The 14,369-nt window shown below is 35.7% G+C and overlaps 1 protein-coding gene across 1 annotated transcript in view; it reads left to right on the top strand.

The window, feature by feature from the left end:
* The window catches only part of Dlg2 (discs large MAGUK scaffold protein 2), a 1,815,033-nt gene that overhangs the window by 1,268,764 nt on the left and 531,900 nt on the right, over positions 1-14,369 (top strand). The window contains exon 8 of the mRNA XM_033763940.1: positions 6,748-6,798. Coding sequence (XP_033619831.1) covers positions 6,748-6,798 — 51 coding nt within the window. The remainder of the gene's footprint in view (positions 1-6,747; positions 6,799-14,369) is intronic.

Genomic DNA, 14,369 nt, shown 5'->3' with positions numbered 1-14,369 from the left:
ATCCTAGGTATTTTGACCCCAAAATCTCAATTTTTAATTTTTGTAAGATAATGCATCTTAACTTAAAGAGAGGGGATTTGTTTCAGTCCATGAACATGGTCTAGGACATTGGTGGCAAACCTAGGACACACATGCCACACAGCAGGTTGTTTGTATCGCTGCAGACTTTAAAAGGTTCACCATCACTGGCCTATGTTAAAGGGAATTAGTACACATGTGATAGGCAGAGTAGGTATATACATGCAAACTACTCAGCTTTTTTGAATGATGCTTTTGTCCCATGAAAGTAGACTGACATTTACTTTTTCCGTACTTGTTTTTCATACATTCAGCAAAAGTGTTAAAAATGTTATTAAAAGATGAGATAACAAACATTAGGCCTCTTTAGTTCATTCTTTTGAGTAGGTATAACAAAAACAACACCCCTACCTACCTTTTATTTTTTTCCTTTTTGAAGAAACAAAGCTGCCTTTTATTTACATCAGAAGCCTGGATCTTTGAAGTAGTGAAATAGAGAAGATGCTAGTGGTGATGTTCTTGAATGTAGCCAAGAAAAGTGTGTGATACTTTCATTTAGCTTCCTCTGCTGGGGATTCTTGAAGATTAAAAAGGAGGGACATTGGGGCCAGGGATTTAGCTCAGTGATACCATGCCTGCCTCTTAAGCACAAGGTCCTGAGTTTGATCTCCAATACTAAAAAAAAAAAAAAAAAAAAAAAAAAAAAAAAAAAAAAAAAAAAAAGGAGGGACATTAACAGAAATGCTCATAGGTCAGAGAACTTTCAGCTGGTAGGATAACGTGTTCCTGGCTAGGATCTTTGGAAAGGAGATACAGAGCAATAATACAGATTGGTCAGGTGCAGTAGATGGGGAGAAAAAAATCCTGAAAGCCAGAGCTGGGAAGGATTTTGGACATTGTCTACATGAGAAAAACTGAAGCATTCTGACAATCAAGTTTGCATAACGTGTTAAACCAAAGAATCAAGACTATAGTATACATCTTCTTGCCCTGTGCCCTGAAGGCCACCTGCTCATTAATACATTTAATGCATGCCACCCACTTCCATAATGTTTTTTATGATTGCACTCAGGTGAAATCACTTATTACCTTCCCTCCATCACCTTTGCAGTATACAGTGTCTACCACAGGACTTGTGTCCCTTTATTCGATGTTTCTGTTCATAGTTTCTGTGCTAGACTGAGTTCTTCAAGGGTGGGACTATATCTGACTTGTCTTAATATTCGTAAGTGTTAAGGACAACTGAGGTTAGTTGGTTTTAAACATTTTTCTGGAGACCTACTATGGAAAACGAATGATCCCAGAAGCTTTGAGGGTACAAACATCAATAAAGTGCCATTTGTGTGCTCACCAGGATGGAGACATCAGGAATGCCATGTGATCAGCCCTAGGGAAGTGATTGCTCATAGCAGAGCAATAAATTTCTCACTACAGGGCAAGATAATATGAAAACAAAAATGCAAGAATGAGTGGACAAAAATTGGAAGGTTGTTCAGTTGTGAATATTCTCAGTGAATCCTGCCCTGGCCTGATGTGAGAGAGCTAAGATGGGTCCTATCTTTGGGTGTCTAAAGTAAGAAATGTTTGGTTGGGGAAAGGTTTTAGTGGATTTTCCAGTAAGGAAGTTTGTTTCCTTATTAAGTGATATTTTATATTATTGGAGAAAGTGAGCAAACAGTCAATTTTCCATCAAATAAATTTTGTGGAACTTAAAGATTCATTTTGAGAATTAATAATACTAGCTTTCACTATTGGAAACCTACTATGTACTAGGCAGTTACCATGTGCAATCACATTTATTCTCTCCAAACATTTCCTGAAGTAAACTCTAATGAAATCATTGTGTGGGATTTTAGCTAAAATTTCTAGATTGCCTAAGATATGTATTAAGTAATTCATATAAATTATCTAATATAATTCTCACAATAATCACATGAGAAAAGTACTACTGTTAATATCATTCTACACATGAAGAAATTAAGGTTTTAAGAGATCAAAGTTGCCCACATTCACATACCTTATAAATGCTGAAGAAGGTATTCAATTGGTCTCCATTATTTGTGGAATCTATAACCCTCCTACAAAGCGTGAGAGTACATTGCAGATTCAGGTATGAAAAAGCAGTAGAGCATGTGATGTGTTTCTTCCAAGATATCATCTAAAAGAAGGAGAGAACTATTGGCAAATTTCTAAGGGAGGAAATTGCTTCTCTCTCTCTCTCTCTCTCTCTCTCTCTCTCTCTCTCTTTCTCCCCACCCCCACCCCCATGGAGTGTTTGATGATGATATAACCCTCTCCAGTTAAGGATCCCGAGAAGAGCTACTGTGTGAAGTGAGGTCTTAGATAGTAGCAATGGCAAAGGCTTACTTGGATCTCATAACAACCTAGATCTTCTTTGAGAGCATCAAATTTTACCAAACAAATTTTGTTTGCCTGAAACATCTATTTACCCATCCATGTAGTCACTGTGGAACCATGGCAAGCCCTAGGTTATATGATGAAGCTGTGTAGGAAACAAATTCACATTCTTCCCAAAGCATATTGGTAGTAAATATGTTTGATTTGCTCCTTAATATTTATTTTACTAGGCACTCAGTAAAACATTTATCGTATTCTCTGCTACTAAGTACTCCATTAATTGAAAATTTACCCATCCATGTAGTCACTGTGGAACCATGGCAAGCCCTAGGTTATATGATGAAGCTGTGTAGGAAACAAATTCACATTCTTCCCAAAGCATATTGGTAGTAAATATGTTTGATTTGCTCCTTAATATTTATTTTACTAGGCACTCAGTAAAACATTTATCGTATTCTCTGCTACTAAGTACTCCATTAATTGAAAAAATATAGTGGGGCTGTGGCTGTAGTCCACCTCTATCTTTTATATATTGCCTATTACATGTCTATGAGACCAAATATGGCTGTGTCATTAGGTGCCCCTTTAAAGTGTATTTGTGTGTTGAGGATATGAATATATACGATTTTTAAAAAATTTCTCAGTATCTGTCACCATTCCTGAGGCTTCATGCATGCACAATAATTTTTTGTTGGATGTAATAATGCTGAGTCTAAAACAGCCAATACTTTCATATTTCTGTTAACGGGATAATGCATGCCATGGGAATAGATAAAAATTTATTAATCTTAGAGTTTGACCTTTTCTTAGCTTTAATGAATTTACAAAGGTAGGAAAGAACAAAAAAATTCAGAGAAATCATTATTTAACATTCCAGTTAGAGAATGTTAAAGCAAGGAGTAATTCACATGTGTTATTCATGAAGTACCTCTTTGCAGAGATAAAAATACATCTCAAAATCAAATTATATCATCATCTAGTCAGGTGGTCACTGTAGCACTGAAGGGAAAAAAGGAGACATGAAAATTAAGTCTGTTGTAGTAAAAAAAATATGTATTCAAAGTCTATGAAATTAGAACTTTAAGTACTGAGTTTGAATTTGAGTGGGCTGAGGGTCACTTTTCATTTAACAGCTATGTGGTGCCAGAAAGGCTTCATGCCCAGAGCCTCAGAACAATGCAGGACAATGTGTAGCTTCTATTTGATTTTTCTGGCCATCAGAGAACTCACCAGATGTCATCACAGAACCATCAGGTTCAGAAAAATTAAGTATCTAAATAAAAACAGATTTTTCTCAAAACTGGAAAATTCCATTTAGTTTATCACTCCCTCTCTCCACCCCTGTCCAGTCTTTTTTTTTTTTTTTTCTTTTGTACTGGGAATCAAACTCAGGAGCTTGTGAGGCAGGCAGCAGAAGCACTGAGCTAAATACCCAGCCCTGCCCAGTCTTAACAAATGCAAACTGTATCCCTTTTCTAGTTATCTAGTTGGAGAAGAGCTGTAATAACAGAAATCCCAACTCTTTAGCTGTCTAGACCCCAAATGTTCAGGAGTTCGCAAACATTACCAGGGTGCCTAATGTCATATGAAATATTACTGCTCAAAACAATGTATCTGGCCCACCTCTTTTGGGGGAGACGTCATTAACTGAAAGTCCTATATTGAAAATTTGATTGGGATTACAAAGGAGAACACCAAAGCAACTTCATGCAGCAGTAAGTTGTGCATAAACTGTCCCAGAAGACAATGGGAACCATTCAAAGCACAATCTTGGTATTGCTGAATGAGGACAAATGAGATTACGACTGGGGGTAAATTATTGTGAACACTCATTGGTTCTTCATCCTCAATGAATAATATAAATCTGTGGAAAATATTGAAAGAATATTGTACTGTCCACTGGGGTGAAAAGGCACTAAATGTTCATAAATGTCAGAGCCCAAATTTAACACTGCTTATTAGAATGGATTTATTTATAGTTCTTCTAGCTTATGCTTTCCATCCAAATCTCCCAATATAGGTTGTAGAATTTCTCATCTTAGAGGTCATGGATAGAACATAGAGCATGCTCTCCTACTGAGAAGATAAACACTGGGGCCTCTCAAACGTCCCTCCTGAGTTCCCCCACACTAGTTCTTGTGAATAAGCATTTTAATTGCTCATCGATTAAGGTTCAAATGTTACCTAAATTGTGCTAAAAATCTTCAACTCTTCTGTTTTCATTAATCTTCATGTAGACGTCGGATGCTTTATTTTAAATGCAAGGTTACATCCTAGAAGGCATCGTCTATTCTTAGGGAAAGAGCCCAGATTATACTGAAGTAGGCAAATGAAATTATTTTGGGAGCGCTGAAAAAGACTCGTTAGGTATATATGACTCTGCAAAAGTTCACACAGTTCAACAGTGAACTTGGAAATGCCAATTAGGACATATGTATCTAACACTTTTAGAAAGTAAGAGTCAGCATGTATAACCCTAGAAATATTAAGCAAATATCAGATAAGCTACCATAATATACTGTATGCTACTAAAATATTTTGTCTCTAAAGTATTTAGCAGACTTTCTTTCACCTGGTACCTTTTGATATGTATTATCTGAGGCTTGTTTCTTCCTTTGAAGTTTCTTCTAGTCTGCAGCACTTTAATAAAGTGAAGGTCTTCACTCAGAGAAGCACTGAAGCAAAGAAAAGCTTCCTGGAGCCGAACTGAGAAAAGGAAAACCCAGCACATTGATTCAGCCTTCTCTTGCTGCCCTCTTTCTATCAATAAAGTCAAAAATATAAACAAAAAAAAATTCAAATGGAAGCACTTGAACATATACAGAGAGTTTGGGGGTGGTTATTCTTACTGTTACATGTGCCAAACAAAAATCTCCACAAACCTGCTAAAACTTTTTGACATCATCAAGTCCTTTTCTGTGAGTCATTAAGTTGCTGAAGCCCAGAAAATCAAATTTGGTTTAGGGCTGTTTGATGATACAGTAATACAATAAAATGTGATTCACCAATTAGCTCATGTAATTGAATAATCAAAACCATGCTGTGAGTGAGTGGTGGACACGCATTAGTCCATTGTCAGGGTCATTTTGTATTTTTACTGATTACAGCTATAATTCCACCTGCAGTTGACTCCACTACTTCTGGATTCCTTATGGAAGAGAATCCACAAATACCTGGATTTGTAAATCCAATAAATAAATGAATTATTTCATTCATTTATTCATTGTGTGGATTGCTCTTTTCCTTTTATCATTTTTTTAAGCGAGGCTCCATATTAGGCAGTGGGGCTGGATATCTGGCCCTGGCTTCCACAGAGCTCTCATTCTGCAAGTACGGTTTAATTGAATTTCTTCTGAGATGGAAAAATAAACTGAATTTAGGATCCTACAAAATTATTGATTTGGTGGTTGAAAATTTGTCTTCTGTCTTATTCTAAAATTCTAAAGTTCTAGTCTTCTTGCCAAGAAACAAGACACAAGAAACAGCCAATTTGAGAATGCTCTTGCTCAGAGGTGTTGTCTGGCTGAGAAGAAATCCCTGATAGACAAAATGGAAACGGAGTGTTTTTTAGGTTATTTTAAAACTATTTGTTATAATATTATATGGACATCTGTTACAAGCTAAAGTGTGCAGCTGTGTTTAAATGTATTTATTTTAAATCAGTTCTGCAAATTCAAGGGTTGATTCGATCTTTAAATCAATTCCTCACTACAAATTTCAAAACATGTCTTTGCTTTTTATTGCTACTAAAGTCCATGGGCATGGTTACAAGGTCAATAGAGTCCTAATAAACATGATAAAGGAACAATGGGAATGAATTACCTGAGCTTAAATGAATAAAAAAGACATTTCTTAGCAGACATTCTTTAATACATTTTTTAAAAATTATTCTCTAATTGCCGGGAAATGGACATTGTTATTCTTAATGCTATTTTGCTAGAAAAAAATAAATTTTAAAAGGAAAATATTTTTGTTCACAGCATCACTGATGGTGAAGGTCATATTTTAGTATTTTTTCATGACAGTTAAAAAGATATTAGGAAACTTCTTTTGTAATTACCACATTGCTCCTTGATGATTCATTCTTTTTAAATTCAAGATACATTATACTGTCCACTCTCCCTGCAACTAGAAAAATTACAAAAGTCTAAAGGATGCAATAATCTTTGATTATCTTTATAGTATCTTATTTATATATTTTAGGCTTCCTTGAATTACATTTCATTTGAACAAGAACATATAGTCACAAACACCAAGAAAATTTGGCTTACTCATGGACAGAATGAAACTTTAACCTCCAAGCATTTTTTAAGTGCAATGTCTCTTCAGTATATACTTAATAATTCTCTCCTCTCTTCTCCCTGTTTACAGGTCAATGGGACTGAAATTGAATATGAATTTGAAGAAATTACATTGGAAAGGGTAAGAAAATTTTAAAAATTCTAAGCCCCCATTTTGCATTCCACATTTCAGATCCTCATTGGTTATCTTCTGAAATTATACAGCTATGTATTATAATCTGATGGTTTTTCATAGGACTCATGGGAAAATACTAGGGAAAAGCTTGCAGGAGTAAACATGGAAACTATAGACCAAATAAACACAATATTCAGCATATAAACTATATTACCAGAATTGGGGGAAATACATAGGAAAAAACAGAAATGTTCCATGAGTTTGTACAGTATTTTATTCTTCGTTTTTTATTGTTAGTGTTTTGGCTGTACATTTGTGATATTTGTTGTCACATATTCTCATTCATGTGATATTAATATTAACATCAGAACTACAGTTACCATGGATTATTATTTTTAAGTGGAGAAATGAATTTTAAAACCCTAAGGAATGACACAAGAACCTTGCAAAGCCCAGTAAATATGCTGGAAGAAACTTGGCAGAAGACTTTGGCGAATGAAGGAGACTGCAGTGTAGATCACAGCCTCAATACATTTGATATTTAAGAGAAAATGCAAACACTATATTTAAAAAATGACCAAAAGGCATTCACAAGATGTTCATCATAATAGAAAAGCCAATAAATACAAGAAAATCTGTTCAACTTCATTAACAAACAATGAAAGACAATATGAGTAAACCATTTTTTACTCAACTTGGTAAAAATTTAAAAGTACCAGTGGTGGTCCTGGAAATCCATGCAACTCTAGAGGAGCAGTCTAAATGAATGAATCAAAAGCCTGAAAAATGAATGCAATTTTGATCTTCAAATTGTATGTATAGGAATGGATAAATCCACAGAAAAATGCTCATAATTAGTATCATTCATAATAATACAATAAAGACTGAAAATGGTGCTTAATAATGTTATGTGTCCATAAAATAGATTGTATTTTAGAAAAAATTTTAAATGTTTTTAAAAAGTATTTTATGGCAAGGATATGAGGTCTATCTACATGAATTTAAATTTAAAAATTAAGTTTTAAAATAGTATTTCAAATATCTAATAAACACAAAGTTATACATAAGCAATATAACTGCATAAAGCATGACTGGATATACACACATATTTTAAAAGGGGCCATATCCTGTTAAAGATTTTTGAGTAATTTTCAGTTTTGCTTTTTATTTGTGTTTATTTCCTAAAGTTGTTATAATAAATGCATTATACATTTATGTATAATGTAAGTATTTTTCTCTAAGCCTTCATTTAAGAATGAATTAAGACTCTAAAAGTATTCTTTAATTTATATCTCCTTTTTTAATTTACTGCTTATTCACTCTCCTGAGTCAGGAAATCTCTCATCTCCAGCCTAATTTTTATTGAGTGTGAGTAGTATGAAAAGGAAATTTAAATTGAAAGTTAAATGTTTGACTGATGTGATCTGTAAAATTTCCATTATGGATTTTAATAAAATTTTAATGGCATGCTAAATAGAAAAAAAGTGAGGCTAATAGAAAATTAGGCCAAATGAGAAAAAACGAACACGCCTTTAAAACACTTACCTTCTCTCTAGGCCTGGCTGTATCGTTTGTGGAGTGTGGTACAAAATGAAAATGTCTAAATATGTTCTAAATGTATATGTTCTCATATGTTCTCAATGCAGAACCTATGTGATTGAACAGGTCTAGACCATGAAGCCAACTCCCTGACCCCCACCAAACACACCTAACTATCTCGAATGGAACATCATTTTGTTATTGTGGTTTTATGAATTAAAAAATAATTGGGAGCTAATGGTGGTATGTGAAAGAGACAGAGAACATACAGTAGGAGTCAGGTAATTGTAGATTCCACCCTAAATTCTGATTATTAGTTGTATCCTGATCTTGAATTATGCATTCACTTCCTGCCTTAAGATTCCCAATCATACTCTGAAACTTGTCGTGGCCATTAACTCCAAAAGTCCTATGTCAATCATCAACTTCTCTGAATAGTGCTTCTTGTCTGTCCTTGTCAGGGACTGTAGTGCTCTTCTCCAGAAATTGTCCAGTCCACGTTGGGGCCTTGATCACTGACTTCACAAATTCTGCCACCTATACCCTTCTTACTCCCTTCTTACCTGTCAGACATTGCATGTTCCATCACTCTATCTCTCTCGTGTGCTCTCACCCTGTCCCCTTCTTCCTCCCTTTTGTATTCACCCAACAAAACCTCAGCCTTGTGTGATTTAGAATGGTTAAACCAACAGCTTCTTAGTCAGCCCATGCCAGCAACTGGACATGGCTAGAGAAACATTCATTTCTCCCATGTTAAAATTATCACAACTCATTGAAATAAACTCACAAAATCTCCTGACAATCTTAAACATTTTTTTTTAGGAAAGAAAAGTCACTTTTTCATTCTCTGAGATGTCATTTCACATCTTATTTGATCTCTTCAAATCTCAAAAGAATCTTCATCTTCATTTTTTAACTGTCAATCTCCTTTCATTTATCCTTCCTCAAGCAATCAAATGAAAACAATCTCACATTCAAATCTCCATATGTGCTACCTTCCTGTTCCCAGGACAGTGAAGGATTCTTTTCCTACTCTTTTTCTCAAGGCATCTCCTCTCTTGTAGACTGACTCCTTAATGTCTTGTTAATTTAATGACTTAGCTTCTTCAGTTATTTTATCTCTCTTCTGTAATATCAATTCCTCTCATGCTTTTTCCTGAATATCTGACAAAATATAATATATCTCATCTTTTAAAAAATTAGACGTCATTTGACTCAGTGTTCCCCTCCTACTATTGCCTTATTATTTTATTTTGCTTTACCAAAAATCTAGGTAAATTATATATTTTCATTATCTCTACCTTACACTTCATTTTCTTATTTTAATCTATTTCTTGTTTGACTCCCTACTATAATCTTAAAACTGTGTCAAAATTATAACAGAGTCCATCTTGTTAAATGTATGCATTATCTCAGTTCTGACTTCTAGGGAGCATGCAATGCATCTGCCCCTAGACTTTCATCAAAGATGTTCTAAAATTACAGGTTCCATTTGACTCAACTATTCCCTTTTTTGGTATTTTCCTAAAAGAGTTAAAAGCATCATAGTACAGCAATATATGCACACCCATATTTATAGCAACACAGTTTGTACAGCCCACATGTCCACCAATGGATAAAGAATAAAGAAAATGTAGCTTTTATATACAAAGGAGTACTACACTCCAATAAAGAATGATAAACTTGAGACACTTCTAGGTAAATGGATGCACCTTGAGACCATACTTTTAAGTGAAATAAATCAGACACACATCTAAGTATAATATTGTTTCCTTTGTGTGAGATACTGAAAGAGTAAATAAGGTTCAAAATGCATGATAGATATTGGGAATAGGATGAAAATGTTAAAATGGGAAGGGGAGCAAGGGCAGAGGAGGGAGGAGGGAAAATACAAGGAAAAATGGAAGCACAGCTTTTGTAAATAGGGGAAGAAGGGTTGAAGGGAAAGGAGAAGAATGGGGAAAAAGAATCAAGACATATGTGCAGGTACAAATTTCCTATGATGAATGTGATCATTAGGTATATCAAAATGTACCTACAAAATTAATTTTTAAAAATTAAATACAATGCAAATCTTAAAAAAATGAAGATGTTCGTATTTTCACTTCCAGAACAAAATGCCTTCTGTGCTTTCACTCATTGGCTGCTGTTGTCAGTCTTCTTGTTGGCTCTTCTTGTAAATGTTAGATTGTTCCAGATTCTCTTTTCAACCTCTCCTTATTCCTCAAATTATCTTATTCAAACTGATGGCTTTAAATACCAGCTGGAATGGATGACTCTAAAATTCAAAGTCATGACCTCCGCACTAAGCTCAGTGTGTGCAGCTAACTGTCCAGTTGACAACTCTGCTTAAATATCAAGGAAACCTCTCCGATGCACCAGCTCCCTCAAAGCCATAGATGTTTTTGTCTTAATATTCCCCATTTTAGCTAAGTGGTTCTATCGTTTTCTTTATTCACCAAAAAAAAATCATAAAAGTTTTAATTAATTACTGTCTTTCATCACATCTAAAAAAAAATTCTTACTGGTGGTTCCCTAAAATATATTTCAAAATCAATGAGAACTTACCACCTGCTTTGCTGAATCTTAGTCCAAACTGACATTATCCTTTGCTTGGACCACTGGGGTAGCTATTACTTTTCCGCACTGCTTGCCTCTAAGTAATCAGAGTAGTATTTTTCAAAACATAAACCAAGCCATACCACTTTTATTCTTAAATTTCTCCAAAAGGTGAGAATTACATCCATTATCACCACCCCACAGTTTTACACACTGTCATTTCTGCTTTCTCCAACATTTCACCCTTTTGTTTGATTCTTTACACTTCATGTTAGCCACACTGACATTCTTGACATTCCTCAAAAAAAAAAAATCCAAGCTTTTCTCACCTCAAAGCCTTTATTAATTTTATTCTATCTGCCTGGAAAATTTTTCCCTTAAATCTTTACATGGCTCCTTCTCTTTTAATATTTGCTTAATTGATCAGATGTTTATCTCCTCAGAAACATCTTTCCCACTCACATCACTTAAATTAGTAGCAACATTTTCATCACTGTCTTTCATACCCCATAGCTTTATTAGTATGTAATTCAGCTTTCTGGTATATTAAATTTATATGTTTTATTTTGTTAATGTTTATCGCATCCTCAAATATGTTATATAAGTATATAGTCACTTCTTTATTTAATCTACCTAGAACAATGTCTGAAATGTAGCATATACTCAGTGAAAATTCATCACATGAATGGATCTTATGTGCCTATAGTATTGATAAGACTGTAATGTATATATACATGTTTGAGTCCAGGTCAGATATCCTAATGAGAATCCAGGATGAATGTCCAGCCTCTGCCATTTGCTGGTCAGTTGACCTAAAACTGCGTATTTATCTCCTCCAGACCTGTATTACAACATCTGAGAATGAGGCTGAAATCATTCTAGAACATACTAGATCTTCAATATTATTAGTTATTACAAAGTTTACACACACACACACACACACACACACACACACACACACATGTACTCTCATGCTCATTTTAGCATTATGGTGTAGATTTAAAATGTTTCCAAAAACTCTCATGCTTGGAAGTTAATTGTGTCATGGGGCATTAAATGTGCTCTTAGGAGATGGGGCTTGATTGGAAGAGCTGGGTCACTGGGAGTGTGACCTGGATGGATTTACTCTTACTGCTGACTCCTCCCTTCTCTCTCTGCTCCCTGGCCAACAAGATGTGAGCAGATTGCACCCCTCATGCCTTTCCAATCGTGATGTTCCTGTGTTGGCATCAGCTCACCATGAAATGAGCCCACAAACACCTCTTTTATGTTGCGGGTGTTGCCTACTTTATGTCAGTGATGTAAAGTGATTGCTATGCCTAGGCCCCTTTTATTTTTGGAAGATGCCACTATTGGTGTAACTTCAGGCTATAAATCTACAACTACATCATCTGACAAATATGGCACGAGCTTCTGCTTCCCTGTGTGTTGTGTGTGTGTTGCCATCTATAGTTATGTAAGTGATATTTATTTCTTCATTGACTTTCGGAATATACATATGCTCAAGTATCAATGTATTTTGTACATTTAGTACATCAATGAAATCAACCTTTCAGTTCTCAGCCACAATTTCTAGAATAACCTATAAGTATGTGCAGCCCTGCCTTTTCTTTTGTTAACTCTCAAGAGGTTACAGTTCTAGGCTACCCAGTGTTTTCTTTTCTTTTCAATAGTTTGAAACTATGATATTTAATGCAGATAATCACACTTCCTTAAAATATTTAATTTGCAGATTCCTCAGTTCCATCCCTACATAGTACATAGTGAAAAGCTCTTGTTTGTCTCTGTGTTAGAGTCAGTTGTGCCTTTTGAAGAACATCCTTGTTAGAAGTGATTTTCTCCTCATTCCAACCATGTTTTCTGGGGAACACAATCAGTGACAGCACTACTGGTTATAGAGCCACCCATTGGAATTACCTGAGACCCTGCTTTTAAAAAGTAATACTTATACCTGGATCCTGCCTAGAACAAAGGAATTGAACCTCTGGGAGTGGGGCATGGAAAACTTAAAACATTGTGATTTATGTGGATGCACGGAAGAGGCTGCCACCTGAGCAAAACCAAGCCAATTAATGTTCCTGAGGATTTTCCACTCTGAAATATTAGAGCAGGGAGGAGCAGCGTTTCCACTGTGTGGCAAAGTGAGATAGAAGGCAGAAAAGTGGCTCCTACGTGGATTTCTTGCGAGGTTGGTAATCACGTCTGAGATAATAAAGCTTCCTATTTCAAGAGAGAGCCAGAGACAGGAGGTAAGAGAGTGAGGGAGGAGAAAGGAAAGTAGAAGAGGGAGGGGAGAGGGAGGGTGAGGGGAATGAGTGGGAGCGGAGGAAAGAGAGGGAGGGAGAGAGAGAGAGAGAGGGAAGCATCCAGTTCTTGTGTTGAACTATGCTGAGGTACCAGTCAGATACTACCTGCCCGCCTACGACTTCATGACTCTAATTCTGAAATAGCTAGACTAGTTCAAACCAACCATTTGGAACTCGCCAGCGGTTGTCTTGTACAAAGGTAACTTTAGCTGTATTTTAGCTATCCCTCTGCAGCGGTTGTTGGCTAGGTCACTTTCTCAGCTTGCACTGCCATACCCTGTCCCAAAAATACATGTTCCTTGCTGCGGTTTGTGTATGGAATGACCCCCAAGCTTCACATATTGAAAGCTCAGTCCCCGGGGCAGCACTACCTGGAAGTGGTGGGAACTTTAGGAAGTGGGACCTCGTGGAAAGGCTTCAGGTCATTCCTCCCTTAGAAGGTCGTTCTCATGCAATCTGTTGAGTTTTAAAAAGAAATTTGTTATAAAAGGAAGAAGCCTCCTCCTGCCTACTCTTCTTCCCCTTTGCTTCTCTTAAAGATGTGATTATTTGCTCCTGTATGTCCTCCTGCTGTGATGGACCATCATCTGCCGTCTTCACCATAGGCCAAAGTAATGCCCACCTTCCCCTACCCCACCCAGTCAGACTCTGAGCCTCCCAAAGTGCAAGCTAAAGAAATGTTTTTACCTTATAAGCTAATTGCTTCATGTATTTCATTTTAATAAGTCTGGCTGATATATTGCCTTGCTTAAAATCTTCTCTTTTTCTAGATTCTAATCATGCATCTTAGCACTGAGGTAAGATTATACAATAAAGCTCTCTAGTAGAATAGAGTTGGTGATTTCCACATTAAAAATTCTTAATTCTCCAAAACTTACATGTATAGTCTTCTTGAATACTTTACTGTGTTTCAACTTCCAAGAAGAAAAAGAACAATAAAAAATTTGGAAAGTAAAAAGAATGGTTAATAGCAGGTGTATGAATTTAGCGCACCACTGTCTAAAAGCTTTTCTGATTTGGGGTCCACCAGAATTTTGCATGTATAGAAAGTCTTTTGAAGTTTCAACCTTTGGACTCTGATGTCAGATAAAAAAAAATGAGTGTTAGAAATATAGTTTATAGACATTTTGGGGGTCATTAATCTAACTTTTCTTTAGATGTAAGCATCAAAGT

Source organism: Fukomys damarensis, unplaced genomic scaffold (genome assembly GCF_012274545.1).
Source record: "Fukomys damarensis isolate Sample0158 unplaced genomic scaffold, DMR_v1.0_HiC HiC_scaffold_16, whole genome shotgun sequence".
NCBI classification, from domain to species: domain Eukaryota; kingdom Metazoa; phylum Chordata; class Mammalia; order Rodentia; family Bathyergidae; genus Fukomys; species Fukomys damarensis.
The sequence above is the reverse complement of the archived record's forward strand: the minus strand, read 5'-3'. Positions and strand labels throughout refer to the sequence as shown.